At 35.3% G+C, this 14,658-nt stretch overlaps 4 protein-coding genes across 5 annotated transcripts; 2 read left to right on the forward strand and 2 right to left on the reverse strand.

Annotated features, from left to right (window-relative positions):
• Window positions 1-382: 382 nt before the first annotated feature.
• Window positions 383-4,096, reverse strand: LOC105956089 (DUF21 domain-containing protein At4g33700). Its single transcript, XM_012979915.2, has 10 exons — window positions 3,611-4,096; window positions 3,010-3,086; window positions 2,837-2,920; window positions 2,299-2,412; window positions 2,110-2,196; window positions 1,866-2,005; window positions 1,694-1,781; window positions 1,323-1,396; window positions 747-1,128; window positions 383-644 (listed from the first exon to the last, which is right to left on the reverse strand). The coding sequence occupies exons 1-10, from the start codon at window positions 3,786-3,788 to the stop codon at window positions 600-602; spliced, it is 1,269 nt and encodes a 422-aa protein (XP_012835369.1). The 5' UTR covers window positions 3,789-4,096; the 3' UTR covers window positions 383-599.
• Window positions 4,097-8,148: 4,052 nt separating this feature from the next.
• LOC105956090 (putative pectin methylesterase CGR3) lies at window positions 8,149-11,671 on the forward strand. 2 transcript variants are annotated; one of them, XM_012979916.2, is made up of 7 exons: window positions 8,149-8,322; window positions 8,984-9,123; window positions 9,272-9,311; window positions 9,508-9,549; window positions 10,140-10,514; window positions 10,624-10,679; window positions 11,214-11,671. In XM_012979916.2, exons 2-7 carry the CDS (start codon window positions 9,004-9,006, stop codon window positions 11,364-11,366), a joined length of 786 nt encoding a protein of 261 aa, XP_012835370.1. In that variant the 5' UTR covers window positions 8,149-8,322; window positions 8,984-9,003; the 3' UTR covers window positions 11,367-11,671. The 2 variants fall into 2 exon arrangements, with proteins under 2 accessions (XP_012835370.1, XP_088670379.1); XM_088814253.1 differs by having other exon boundaries at window positions 8,316-8,498.
• Window positions 11,672-11,852: 181 nt separating this feature from the next.
• On the forward strand, window positions 11,853-12,598 carry LOC105956091 (basic form of pathogenesis-related protein 1-like). The gene has a single exon (XM_012979917.2). It carries the CDS (start codon window positions 11,960-11,962, stop codon window positions 12,440-12,442), a length of 483 nt encoding a protein of 160 aa, XP_012835371.1. The 5' UTR covers window positions 11,853-11,959; the 3' UTR covers window positions 12,443-12,598.
• Window positions 12,599-13,715: 1,117 nt separating this feature from the next.
• On the reverse strand, window positions 13,716-14,534 carry LOC105956053 (agamous-like MADS-box protein AGL62). Its single transcript, XM_012979875.2, has one exon. The coding sequence runs from the start codon at window positions 14,487-14,489 to the stop codon at window positions 13,767-13,769; it is 723 nt and encodes a 240-aa protein (XP_012835329.2). The 5' UTR covers window positions 14,490-14,534; the 3' UTR covers window positions 13,716-13,766.
• Window positions 14,535-14,658: the final 124 nt, after the last annotated feature.

Raw genomic sequence — 14,658 nt, forward strand, 5'->3', positions numbered from 1 at the left:
ACGGAAATTGGAACCTATTTTTAACTTCCGAAAAAAAATAGAAATTTTCTGAAAAAAATATTTCCGATCCATTCCGTCCGATTTCCACCCCTATGCCAAAGTAATTGGTCCGAAAATATGGAACTGAACTAAAAACATAAATGAAATACTTTATTGTTTTATGTCAACAATTAGTATTCTTTCTTTTAACCATACTTTCATTGGTTCTGTAGAACCTACATTTGGTGAAAGAAGTCATATAATTTTACACAATTGATCTACACATAATAATACACACATTTATATGCACGTGTACTTAGTCGGTAGTTATTTATGCAGATCTACGGTTTAAAACCACATGGTGTATATTACCGGGTGTAGGATCTCATACGCACAACTGTAATTTGTAGTGAAAGATAATCTTATTACATGTACAAACATCGAGTACTCGAGTCGTTGTAAACAATTAAGAAATACGACTTTCCTCTTCACTTTCAACGGCTACACAGTTCAAACTGCCTCACTACGAATGCTTACATACATCGGACCAAAACTTCTTCCCACCAAAGAACTAACCTAGTAATTAGTATATATCATAATGCTATATATTATCTCCTTTATCATGAATCATCAACATGGTGATCAGTTTCATCGAATATTTCCTCCTGCAAGAAACGAATCAAATCATATACGATTTACCTAATTCCCCAAAAAAGAAAGAAAAAAAAACGAAAAAAAAACACAAAGTGACTTGTAATAATAATAACCTGTAAAAGCTCTTCAATGACATCTTCCATAGTAATTATTCCTACAGCCTCTTCTTCTTCCGGAAGCTTCGGAAGTGGACTCCCGTCGATTTCAAGAATGTCCGAATACATGTTCTTTGTCCACTTCTTACTCCTAGTTGTACCCTTGAAGGAATTACTTCCATTGTTTGGGAAACTCTTCCATTTCTGCAGGGGTCTTTTCGTCTTTACACTTTTATCCGACCAAGGCTTCTCGACGTCGATATCCACCCTCACATCCTTGACTGAATCTACTGCATCCACAGCCATTGACTTGTTACATTGTCTCACAACAACAGCCATGTGGCTATGACCCTTCTGGAATTCATTCAAGATGTCGTATAACGGCAGAGTTTCTGGAACCCTAACAAAAACAGAGGAACTCGTTTACCACGTGTAAGTTGTAACCTTGCCTAGGGAAATGTGTTGTTTGCTAATCTTGTCTTATTATTATTATTATTATTATTTTTATTTTTTTTTATTAAATTTTTTTTTCGACTTCATATGGATTGAGATAGAAGAGATATAACTAAGTTTCAGTTCAGAGAAGAACACCACCTTGGAATTCTGCGAATGGTGAGACTCTTCACTGGGACTCCGTCATCGGGATGAACGGTTAACAAGTTTTTCACCTACCAAGGAAAAAAAAGGAATCAATTATCAATGAAACTTGAATAGATAATTTGACATGTTCATGGGCATTCGTTAATGATGGAGGAAAAATAGGAGGGGGGTAATTTTGAAAGCATGGCCGATTCTTGGTGTGTGGGTTCTTTCGATGAAAATGCACCGAGGATCTTGAAATTTTCCATTGGCTTTAATAAATTCATTTAAAAGCAAATCTTAGGATATTTTAATAAGAGGAAAAAAAAAAACAAAAGGGAATAACTAGTTAGTCAGTGGAACATCACAGAAGATGAGACGAGTACCAAGACAAGCCCAATAATGTTCGTAGGTTGCTCATAGTAGACAGGAACTCTGCTATGTCCTTTCTCCAGAATCAGATTCATCAACACTCTGTACCATAATAAAACGCAATGTTGTTATTGTCAGCATTACACAACACGAGATGGGTAAACTGTAATAAAAATCATTTGTTACCTATCGAGCTTTGCGTTTATATCAATAGCAAAAGTTTCGGATATCGGAGTCATGGCATCACTAGCAGTTTTCTCACTGAGCTCTAGTGCCCCGGCAATAATAGTTGTCTCGTCGTGTGTCAGTTCTCCACCTTTACCAGCCTGTATAAATGAAGCAAAAATAGGATGAAGAAATATTTCAATTTGAACTAAACAAAAGCAGGATAAATAAAAATATAGTGCCAGGTTTTATGATTCTCCCTTACCTCATTGCCATGAAAATTAACAAGGGTTTTCAACTCAGCACGTCGAAATAGAGCTCTGTGTCCATTTCCAAGCAGTGAATCCAACAACTGGAAGTAACAGAAACATATTTAGCAAAGGTGTGAAAATTGTGGGCATTCGCATAAATTCTCGGCAATGCAGATATTGACTGTAAAAAGATAAATATGTACCTTGCTTATTGGATATGCAACTGGGAAACAGATCCAGACAAGAACACGAACCACTGGGGCCATAGCTGCACCAATAGAAAGTCCATATCTAGAACAAACAGATTGTGGGATGATCTGAGAAAAAAAAAAAAAACCATAAATTCATCATTAAATCGCATCTAGTAGTTTGTGTGTAGCTTAATGATCTCAGTAAATTTGAGCTCCTTAATGATCTCAGTAAATTTGAATTGGGCCAACCCATCACCATATAGCCCCTATATGTTAGCTCTTTGTCTCGTCTTGTTGTCAACATATAAAAATACAGCAATTTTTAAATGCTGTGATGTACCATCATGATTTGCAATATCATACCAAAAGTTATAATATAGAATAATAAGTAGATCTCCGAAATGAAACCAACCAAATAATATCTTTAAAATTTTGGCAACTTTATGGAAACTGACAAATGAAATATTCTAAACTGTCATTAAATATTGATTTCCTGTCTTCATCTTTATTTCGGATGGGATTATAAATCGTTTATAGTAAATTTCGTTACCTCACCAAACAGAAGTATCAATGTCACCGATATCAGGATTGCACCCCAAGCTACGACGAGACTGTCGAGGAAAATAGGAAGTGCCTGAAAAAGTAAAATATCCCAAATTTTTAACATAATCTCCGATAGGATTAAAAAGCTTTTAAAACGTAATATCACTCGATTGTGTATACCTCCATAGCAGCAGCGTTGCAGATAAGCAATGTGCAAAGCAATAGATGCTGATTCTTGACAACTGGTAATATCTTTTCTGTAATACCAAAAGTGCAAGTGTTGATAATAGCTACTAGATTCCGAAACAGTATAAACAGAACAAAGCATTTCAATGTGTTAAAAATTTAAAATCAAAGTAGAACAAAGAAGTGCAAACGAAAAATTCTGAAATTTTTTTCCGTCCTGTAAAATCAAAGTAGAATTCGGAGCTGAAGATTCACATCCATTGAACTTGTTTAGACGATTTTTTTTACTTAAAATTCTCAACTCGAACTAATTTTTGATTCAAATTCTTCAATCGAAACGGAACCTATTAGAGAAGTAACTCGGAAAAAAATCCAAACACAGAAAACCTAAATTTGTGTGCTCGAATTGCAATTGGCTCAAACAACAAAAATCCTAAATCCTGAAACCTAATCATAAATCTCAATCTACATAGCTGATTGAACAAATTCAAACTCAGTAGAACGAAAGCGCATAAGAAATCAGTGGAATCTAAAACTGAAATAAAGAGAGAGGGAGAGAGAGAGAGAGAGGGAGAGAGAGAGAGAGAGAGAGTACCAGCATGCTGTTTGTCCTTGGGGGTGCCGGATTTGGCGAGAACTTCGAGATCGACGAGGCTGAGAGACATGAGTCCCAAAGTTAGGCCGGACATTAGGCCGGCAAACACCACCAGAAACGCCACCACCGCAATATGGATGAAAAACTCCGCTTCGCAACAAGTGTACTCCACCGCCATTACTCAAACTCCAAAAATTAAAAAATTAAATGCACAGCTCAGAAAATTATTTAAAAAAAAAAGGAACGATTCGACCTAGTAATTGAGATTTAGATATGTATGTATTTACACCGAGTATAAATTCTCCGGTGGAAGAATATGGAGAAGTGGCAATTTAAGCCTTTATTTTTGCTTTTATATAATTTCCCCAAAACATTGGTGACTGTGATGCTGCTTTTTGATACTGATACGGTTCCACTCTCTACAGTTCTCTGCAGTTATCTTAATGGAAAGGTGATGACAGCTCCACACCCCCCCCCCCACCCCCACAAACTGTAATAATTGCCGCTTGATTTTTGTCGTATTTAAACTTTTCGCTCAATGATATGTTTAAGTTTGTTTCTCTTTTACCGCCGCCAAGCAAACGTACATGTTTTGATTTTTCCTTTTATAAAATCCTTAATTTTAGGATAAATTACGGTCACGCGGTCACCCTTGAGGTAATGTTAGATTACAAAAATACACTTTATGTTGGGGTGATTACAAACGTCCCGTCAACTATGAATTTTCATACATGTACACTTTTATGGTCAAATTCAACATAATTTTTTACATTCCGTGTAATGTTCTCTAGTTTGTACCCGTTTTGTGCAAAGATGCAGTTTTTGATGCGCCACAATCTGATATTTACAAACTAAAAAACACATCTTATAATCATAATGTTTCAAAACATGGAGCTCGAATTGGGTAAGACGGATACAAACTGAAGAATATTCTACATAATCTAGAAGATTCCACTAAATTTGACACAACAATGGTGGACATGTAAAAATATTTATAGTTGAGGGGCATAATTGTAATTATCCAACCATAAAGAATTTTTTCGTAATTTAACCTTACCCCGAAATGGCCGTAATTTACCTGTTTGTATGTAAGAACTAGGGGTGGTAAACGAGCCGAGCCGGCTCGCGAACTCGACGAGCCGGCTCGAAAAAAGCTCGAACTCGAGCTCGGGATTTTCGAGCTCGAGCTCGAGCTCACGAGCTCGAGCCCAAAAGTAGTTGTTCGACAGCTCGCGAGCCGGCTCGCGAGCTGCCTTCTATTTTTTTTTTTTTTTTTTTTTTTTTTCTTTTTACACACACATATATATATATATATATATATATATATATATATATATATATATATATATATATTATATATTATATATTATTCTTATTATTATTATTATTATTATTATTATTATTATTATTAACTAAATAGTAAATAGTCTATAATAATAAATATATCTAGTATTTAAATAGAAACAAATCTATATTACTTAAATAATTCATAATTATATAAAATATTATAATAATAATAATAATAGAAAAAAAATATATATATATAACTAGAGTTCATTATTTATTTTATAATTTTTTTTATTTTCCTATGAATAATTTCTAATAAAAAAAAATTAATAAAAAAATTAAATAATAATAATAATAATAAAAAAAAAAAATTAATAAGCCTGAGCTCGAGCTCGAGCTCGCCAAAATTGGCTCGAGCTCGAGCTCGAGCCAAAAAAAATTGGCTCGATGAGCTCGAGCTCGAGCTCGAGCTCGGGAACATGGACTCGAGCTCGAGCTCGAGCTGGCCAAAAGAGTCGAGCTCGGCTCGAGCTCGGCTCGTTCCCACCCCTAGTAAGAACACATTTAGAGACTTAAGTGTATAACATTTTATAACTACACTTTATAAAAAAAAAATACATACAATTTATAAAATTAAGATATACGTTTGAGGCTAAACGCAATTAAGACAATTTGGAGAAAATCGTGTATATATGTTAGGTCTTCTAGGATTTGATGCTGACCTTTTTATTATTTATACAATTGAAAAGTGGATGTGTTGTTTGTTAAGAATGGTAGACAAGTGTGCATGCATTAATAATATAATAACAGTATAAACACGATTCTCTAGTTGGCATCGAAATTCGAATTATACGAGTTCGGTTGGAAAAGATAAAGAAAAGATCTACAGCTTTCGTGTTCTGAATTGATGAGTTTCGAGGCATCCATCAATATAATGTAAAATATTGTAATAATATAAACTCGATCAGTATTTGTTGTACAAACCTTCCACGTTTGCAACTTTCAAACGTAAGTAAAATAGAGAAAGAAGTTCCCGCAAGAGATGGCCTAAGATTGAAACTGAAACACGTGGGTTATTTCCACATTTTGTTTTTAACTTTCTTATTTTTTAAACTAAATTTTAGTTATTGAAAAAGTAGTGCTTAAGTATAGTACTTAGTGGGTTAAGTAGTGCTTAGTGGATTAAATTGTGGATTTTATCTTAACTTCTAAACTAACCCACTAACCCACTTTCTTGAGTGCTCTTGTGGTTTGTTTTCTTGCAGATCATGGGCTGAGGAGTGGAAGCTTGAAATGTCTATAAATACCGATTTCAATACTCGAGGAAATTGATCGATTCCAAGAAACAAAAAACCGAGAGCTGAAAAGAAAACATGAGTGTTTTAGAGTGGTTTTAGAATCGGTCGTTTGTACTCCTCATGAGTACATTTTTTACGTACTCTTCATGAGTACATTCTTTACGTACTCCTCATGAGTACATTCTTTACGTACTCCTCATAAGTACATTCTTTGTAGACTAGATTGTTTAGTATATATGTTTCTAGACTTGGTTGTAAGAATGATCAAGATAGTGATTCATTCATAAGTTTTGTACGTACTCCTTATGAGTACATTCTTTGAAATCTAGAATTTTTAATATTTTTCTTTTAGTATCTAGATTTGATTGTAAGAATGATAATGAGAATGATTCATTCATAAGGAAGAAGTTTTCGCACCTCTTCCGTTTGTATTCTTGGAATACTGATTTTAATATAATTTTTCCGTCCTGTAAATGGCAAGTTCCCAAGTCTTTACTTGTGAACATTTTTAAATCTGAGTATTGTTCTTTTATCTTTATATTTCCGCTGCATGTTTGTTCAAGTGTCATAACACTTAAGATAACACCTCTGTATTAAACGAATTCGGGACCATAATTTTTTTTCAAAAATGAATTTGTGTCAATATAATTGACCAAAGTTCGAACCCCTTGTCAACGGATACGAGGTCGAGCTTATCACATATTGTTAGTTTAGTGCGTTTTACGTTTTTCGTATGATTTGCAAGCTATTATACGAGAGTGTAGGTTTATCCAGTAAACATATATAATGGCTGTGAGTTCCTTCATCACCGAAGATAACCAACTCCTTAATCTAGTCGCGCGTCTTAAACTCAATGTTTTTACATACAATGCCACTTGATACAAGTGCTTAGACCATCTCAAGAATTTCGAGATCTCTAAGCTCGTTTTGCCTTTGGCCTATCCACCACGGACCTGTAAAAAGCCCTTGATGGGTGCTCGGTGATTTGCACTCCGAAACTCAAGTCAAAGCAATCCATGCATTGAGAAAAATATGAAATTATATTTATAGCGTATAGGGAATTACATATATTTGTATGGTATTATAATCTAAGGGATGTGATAAATGTCGTTTCAGTATTTTGACCATTTTTAAGTTTGAATTTGGCAAAATTCAGAGCATGGAATTTGTAGTTCTTTGAGTTAGCTTTCTAATCTAATTTGAATCGCCAAAATTGGATGTCGGTTGAGAAAGTTATGCATGAATCAATGAACACTGCCCACAAATTTGATGTTTTAAATTATGTAAAATTTAAAACGTAACTCATTCATGCATAACTTTGTCATCCGACATCCAATCCAGCTGATTAATGTTGGATTGGAAAGCTATCTCAAAGGACTACGGTTTCCGTCTTTTGAATTTTGCCAAATTCAAAGTAGAAAATAGTCAAAATCACTTTCGAAGTCAAAATGATATTAGTAAAATTAAAACAACATTTAACATTTCAGATATTCTAATCCATCATTTGCCTCGCTACTTCATATCTCAATCCCGTTTCAGCTCGTCGGCACATCTTTAAGAATAGCTTGTCTTTTCATCACTCGAATTTAGGTTGTCGCTTCGCCGGCTCATCACTAACCAACTCGTAACATCAAAGGAGCTCGTATTTCATCACTTATTTGTAATATTTTTTTTTTTTGGTAATATATTTTATTTTACTTGTAATAAATTTTAATTTTATTTTTTTAAGTACCAAATTCAAATAAGAATTTCCCTTGAAAATAACTCAAAATGAAAGCCCAATTAGGCCCACTAGAAAGATCCGCCACCTGGCTTCTGCCGACTGGCCCTTTTCCGCTTACCCCCTTCATTTAATTAACTAATCTTAAACCAACAAACAGTAATTAAACTCGTCATTAATTCCGCTAATTACATGATTAGTTATATAACGCTAATCACCCCAGATATCCATTCACACATTAACACACAGAAAATGACATAAAGTAAAAAAATAAATTCAATAAATAAAAATAAATAATTGTCACTCAAAAATAAATCTGAAGCGCTTTCTCTCTGTCCTCTCAGCTCGCGGAGTTCAGCACAAAAACCACCAGCAGATCTAGATCTTGTTCGATTTCCACGTTTTAGGTAAAAATCTCGCATTTGCAATTTTGTGTTTTTTCCGTACGCTCGTTGATTTTGTTTCTTCCTTTTTTTTCATTTCGAATCGGTATTGATTCGTTGGTCTTTGTTTCGTGAGGATCATGGATCCGTACATTTGATCGTGTTTTTGTGGAATTTCAGCTGTTGAATTGTCGGTTTCGGTGCGTTGAATTGGTTGATCGTTTGTTTGATTTCATTTGATTGTGGTTTTCTCTAAGATTATTAAGTGTTTGGGGCAAAATTACTTACCTATAATGTGGGAATTGTACCGTTATCTTCTTGGTTGATGCAGAAATATATGGTGAATTGGTGAAAGATTCAATTGTAATAATCTTTTTTTCGATTAGATCATGTACCCCGTCGGTCGGTGCATTTGCTACTTTGGATAATCATATGCTAGTTTCTTCTTATTTCAGGATTAGTAATAGATTAGGGTTGCTTAAGGACTAATTATGAAGAATGTGATGTGTAGATGGGATTAGTTTACAATAATTAGCTTTAGTTTCTGTTTAATTATTCTTGTTATTTAAACTCGTAGCGATTTCTACGAGCAATTGGTGGATATATTTGTGTTTTAGTTACCATTTAGCTGCTAAATTACCTTTGAATCTTATTTTCTACTGTATTTATATTTTGGGTGTGACAGGTTATTGCAACTGTAAGACGATGTCAAGAAGACCCAATGCTGCTCGTCGTTTTGGAGAGAGTGGGAGCATTCCTTTTGTGGGTGCATTCCATTCCAAGTCCCATCCATCTCCACTATTAACTATAGGACTTTTTGTTGTGGTAAATCTCGCCTTATTTTTATATGTTTATATTTTCCTTCGTTTATATTTGCTTCTAAGAGGATTTTGTTGACATTAAATTTTAGTATTTTTGCCTGGATTTGAATTCACAATGAGCAAACTCATGGATGTCTTTATTGAATTTTCAGGGAGCACTGCTGATTGTCGGTTATCTGTATCATGGTTCAGGTCTGTTGTTGATCTTTTCATATAGATACACACTTATATATATATATATATATATATATATATATATATATATATATATATATATATATATATATATATATATATATATATATATATATATATATATATATATATATATAGGAAGATTGATCAAATAATTCATTCCTAAACTGAGTTTTGAATTGTTTTCTGACAGGTGGTAGGAGTGGCGATATAGGTGCTTTAAATAGACTTGATGGTGAGTGACTATGGTTTAGAATGATGATTCTTACTGTTTCAATTTCTTATCTAGGAAACTCTTGCTTTTGTTATTCTTTATTATCATGTGCCTTAGCATATCAATGGATACAATGCTCGAATTTACATAAAGGAAGACGCCTTTGCTAGATATTATTTTCCCTCTTTCACTTATCAAACATATCCCACGCTTGCTAATAAAAATGAACCTCATTTCGATTTATTTACCCATTTTCTCTTTTTTCAGTGAATACGGATTAATAATTTACGCATGCGTAGAAGTTTTCGTTTCTTAGACTCGCCATCGCTATTTCTGCAAATTTCCTTTTTCTTGTTTTTTGAGTATTTTGGTGAAGATGGTGGTATTTTCTTCGTTTTGGTAGAATTTTGAAAACAATTATCATTGTAAAAATACATTTAGGAGATTGGTTATTTCATCAAAAGGGCGTCATATCCAATTCACATAATTTTACTTCCTAATTTACATCTGATGCTAAAATGACGTTATTGATGTGTATGCTTATCATGGTTGCCCTGATATTTACCTCTTGAGTCTTACATTTGATGAAAATTGTTTTTACATATATGCAGGTGGAGTTTCATGTACACAAGAAGTGCAGAGACTAATACCTTATCTAAAGAAAGCGTACGGCGACAGCATGCGAAAAGTATTGCACGTGGGCCCCGAAACCTGCTCAATAGTTTCTCAACTATTAAAAGAGGAAGATACAGAAGCTTGGGGCGTAGAGCCATACGAGTTAGACGATGCTGATAGCAATTGTAAGAGCCTCGTGCACAAAGGCGTTGTGCGTGTGGCTGATATCAAATTTCCTCTTCCGTACCGGCCAAAGTCGTTTTCTCTCGTTATAGTTTCGGATGCTTTGGATTATCTGTCCCCTAAATATCTCAACAAGACTGTTCCCGAGTTGGTTAGGGTATCTTCTGACGGCTTAGTTATTTTATCGGGTAAAAATTCTATGGAACTTCGACTTATATGTTATTATTTTTTTAATGTTTGGCTGACAGGTGTTGATTAACTAATGAGGAAGTTCTTGTAATTGTCGTTTAAATGCAGGTTACCCAGGTCAGCAAAGGGCTAAAGTGGCTGAGCTATCCAAGTTTGGGCGTCCGGTTAGTTTATATATTTCTTCCTCCTAGTTTATTTTTATTAATTTTATTTTCTAAATTCATTATTGCCATTCTATTCCCTTCGTATTATCGTATATCATTCTTGATAACTGGCTCCATCAAATAAAATGGATCAAAGCGCCCAAAATCACGATTTTCTATGAGCAACAAGGATTCTTGGAAATCATGTGAGACTATTTGGAATGACATTGTTAAGACACAAGTGGTCTTAACAGCTGTCAAACATTAAGATCAAGGGCTAAACTCTTAGGCCTTGTTTGGATTGTGATTAGGTTGGATAAACACTACAATCAAGCATTGTTAAATGCTTGAGCTTTAGGTTTCAAGCCCATGATAAGAATATAAAAACAACCCCGAATTTAAGCATATAAAAGGATATTTAGTCCAAACTTAACCCTTGTGGCCTATTACTACACAATCCTCCGAATGATTGTAAAATCCTAACAAATTCAATCAATTTCATCAACAATCCGAAACGAAGCCTTAGAACTAATTTGTTCGGTGTTCGTTGTGCAGGCCAAATTACGGAGCTCGTCTTGGTGGATTAGATTTTTCATCCAAACCAGCTTAGAAGAGAACGAACCTGTTATCAAGAAATTCGAACAGGCAACATCAAAGAAATCTCTCTCTTCAGCCTGCCAAGTTTTCCACATCAAACCATTGCACTGAGAATCCCGATTTGTAGAAGGTATTCTCTGTGGCAACTATTCCGACACCTTTAGTTCCGACAGCGTTAAATTATCATTTTGTGTAATTTGTGTCAATTGTTTAATATAATTACTTAATATGAGACATTTTATATTATTTATTTAATTATTATTATTTTTTAATTTGTTTTGCTTTTCTTTGATTAGCAATCCACCAAAGTAAAGTGTATCCTCGTTTTGTATGACATTAATGTACTTGTTATGCTAGCATGAAGTGTGCTCAGCATTACTATTTATTATTATCAAATATCAGTTTTTTTTAATTAATTAATTAATTTATTATTATTATTTTAAAGTTCTTGATAATGGAAGTTTCTGTTATTTTATTGCCAGTTTCTTTTATATATTTTATTGAATTTTGCGTTTCAACACTAACTTTAATTATCCTATATGCAATCACGCCAACCCTAGTTAAAAAATTCTCTCTCTAATTAACCCCCTATTTGCTCCCCATATGTTTCCACCATCAATTTCCTATTAATCCATATTCCTTTCTATAAAAGAGAGGGAAAAAAAAAACTCACATTTCCACACACACACATACTAGTGCAAACAATGGATTGGCCGATTACGGTTTCGATCATCTTCATTTGCATGATGACGACGACGAATACGCAAGCCCAAAACTCCGCCCAAGACTTCGTAGACGCCCACAACGGGGCCCGGTCCGAAGTTGGTGTCCCACCTCTCATCTGGGACGAGACGGTGGCGGCCTACGCGCAGTCGTACGCAGACCGACGGTCCGCAGACTGCGCGATGCAGCACTCCGACGGGGGGCCCTACGGGGAAAACCTGGCGGCGGGGTCGTGGGATTTGAGCGCCAACGAGTCGGTGGGCATGTGGGTCGACGAGAAGAAATTCTACGATGTTGATTCGAATGCTTGTGTTGGAGGGGGAGAGTGCGGGCATTACACGCAGGTCGTGTGGCGGAATTCGAGCCGGGTTGGCTGCGGTAGGGCCCGTTGCTTGGATGGGTGGACCTTTGTTACTTGTAACTATGATCCACCTGGGAATTACATTGGAGAGCGTCCTTTCTAATTAAGATGGTGTTTTGAAGAAATTAATTTATGTTAATGATTTACTTAGCTTGTGACTAAGTGCTTTTGTTTGATCCTAAATGATGCAATTAGATGATATTCTTGAAAAGATGAAGATAAAAAAATGAGGGGAAAATGAAAATTTGTGTATATTTTATATCTTTGTAAGTATATGGTAAGATGTATAACTCGAAAGATGTGATAGATTGGACAAACCATGATAAAAAATTTAGCAATTAATTAGTTAATCAAGAATCAATGAGTGTATAATTACAAATTATAATCACGGGCGTTTGTCTCCCTTTATATTTTAGTACTTTCACGGGCTTTTGAATCGCGCGCAATTTGCTAAACATCTCTGGACACTACTATATTTTCAAATCAGGACAACTGCAATATAACGTAGTTTAGACATTAAAAATAGAATAAAAAACCAAGTTTGCCCCATTTAGTGAATTAATGGGAAAGTGGGGTTGATTTGAACTCAAAGAGAAAATATAAGGGGTATTATGGGAATATGTAAAATGGGAGGGTTTCAAATTAAATAAATGTGTGATACTTAATTAGTTCTAATCTTTTTCCCAATGAGGGTGTTCTACCAGTTACTAAACCAGTTTCACTCTAGTAAACATTCATATATATAATTTGATCCATAAAAGTCTTTGAACCAAAAGAATCATGTTAAGCTAAAAGTCTATCAACCATTAACACACATCATTGGCGGCAGCTGGTGGCCGACGGCGGTGGAGCTCCGATGACATTTGTTTGCTAAGCGCTCTCTCTATCTAATATCTCATTTGCTAATTTACTCGATCTCTCAATAAATTCTCACTATTTAAACTCTCATTCAACACTACTACTACTCGGATTTCATATATTTGTTTGCTAAGTTCTCTATATATCTACGCTCTCTATTTGATCTCCAGTTTGCTGCTATGTTTCGCTGACCGCTCGTGTTTTAGTGTGTGTGTTGTGTGTGATTGTATATATGTTGATGGAAGAAACTCGAAAGTATATATAATATAATGACTTATTGAATATATATAACAAATATTTATAGCAAAGAAAAAATATAAAGGAAAAAAAAAAAAAAAAAAAAAAAAACAAATTTCCCCCTACTTATTCACATTATTAATTATCACACGTGCTCATTTGTTTGTGACTACTCACTATATATTAAAGTGAACTTGTCTATTAATATAAGATCCCAATTAATTCAACAAGAAAATGAATTCATGCATGACAAAAATATTATCAAGTCAATAAATAAATTAAATAAATAAAAAAACATTAATCCTAGGGAGTACCATATATATACGCAAATGTCAAAACTGCCCTTGTCCAAATCCATGATGAATACCGCAATTATCATGATAATCAAAACCACCACTCAAATGACTCTGATTCCCAAACGCCGTCGTATCATCCACTGAATACGCCGCCGCCGCCGCAATGTCCATTGAATTAGCTCCGGCCGCCGCCACCGGCCGCAAGGAGTTCGAGTTGCGCATAAGCATGAAATCATTTGCCCTCATAGTAACATTCTTCATCAGTTCTTCCAGCGCCTCCGCGTACTGTACCAGCTCATCCAAATCCATCCCTTCCACGTCAGCATCATCCCACCACAACCCGGAGGCGGCGGCGGCGTAACCCTCCACCCTCTTCGCCTCCTCGATGGCCTCCCTCCGCTTCTTCTCCACCTCCAACTTCTTGCAAACGTCGGAGTAGTGCTTGTTGTAGTCCCGCGTTTTCGCCGCCTCCTGATGCGCCTCCCTGCCGCCTCCGCCGCCGCCGAGGTAGCGGTCGACGACGGAATCTGCGGTGGGGTGGCCGAAGGAGAAGACGCGCTTGCCGAGAGAGTGGACGATGATTGCAATCTGGGCCCCACTGAGGATGCATAGCTCACTAGCTTTCTTGAATAAACCCACGCGCCGCTTGGAGAAGGTGACTTGCCGGTTGCTTAGGTTTTCGATTTTTTTTATTTCGATCTTTTTCCGGCCCTGCGTCGTCTTCTTCACCGTGCTTCCGTTCTCTCTCAACATCACCATTGTGTGTGTTTGTGTTTTCAAAATAAAATTCAAGAAATGTAGGAATTTGAACTGGGTTTGTTATTACACATATAAGTATATATATGTTATATATATATATAAGAATGAAATTAGGGCAAAATGGATATGGTTATGTGACTTAATTTATGGGATCTTGAGTACATAAATT

This window comes from Erythranthe guttata, chromosome 14, assembly GCF_056151865.1.
Source record: "Erythranthe guttata isolate IM_541 chromosome 14, IM_541, whole genome shotgun sequence".
In the NCBI taxonomy this organism is placed as follows: domain Eukaryota; kingdom Viridiplantae; phylum Streptophyta; class Magnoliopsida; order Lamiales; family Phrymaceae; genus Erythranthe; species Erythranthe guttata.

Bases quoted from the DNA above. Each gene is read 5' to 3' on its own strand.
- LOC105956089 (XM_012979915.2), bottom strand. From the start codon at position 3,788: ATGGCGGTGGAGTACACTTGTTGCGAAGCGGAGTTTTTCATCCATATT. The intron at 2,921-3,009 runs GTATACACAATC...TTACTTTTTCAG, and splicing joins GCAACGCTGCTGCTATGGAG to GCACTTCCTATTTTCCTCGA. The intron at 2,006-2,109 runs GTAAGGGAGAAT...TCATTTATACAG, and splicing joins TTAATTTTCATGGCAATGAG to GCTGGTAAAGGTGGAGAACT.
- LOC105956090 (XM_012979916.2), top strand. From the start codon at position 9,004: ATGTCAAGAAGACCCAATGCTGCTCGTCGTTTTGGAGAGAGTGGGAGC. The intron at 9,550-10,139 runs GTGAGTGACTAT...ACATATATGCAG, and splicing joins TGCTTTAAATAGACTTGATG to GTGGAGTTTCATGTACACAA. The intron at 10,680-11,213 runs GTTAGTTTATAT...TTCGTTGTGCAG, and splicing joins TATCCAAGTTTGGGCGTCCG to GCCAAATTACGGAGCTCGTC.
- LOC105956091 (XM_012979917.2), top strand. From the start codon at position 11,960: ATGGATTGGCCGATTACGGTTTCGATCATCTTCATTTGCATGATGACG.
- LOC105956053 (XM_012979875.2), bottom strand. From the start codon at position 14,489: ATGGTGATGTTGAGAGAGAACGGAAGCACGGTGAAGAAGACGACGCAG.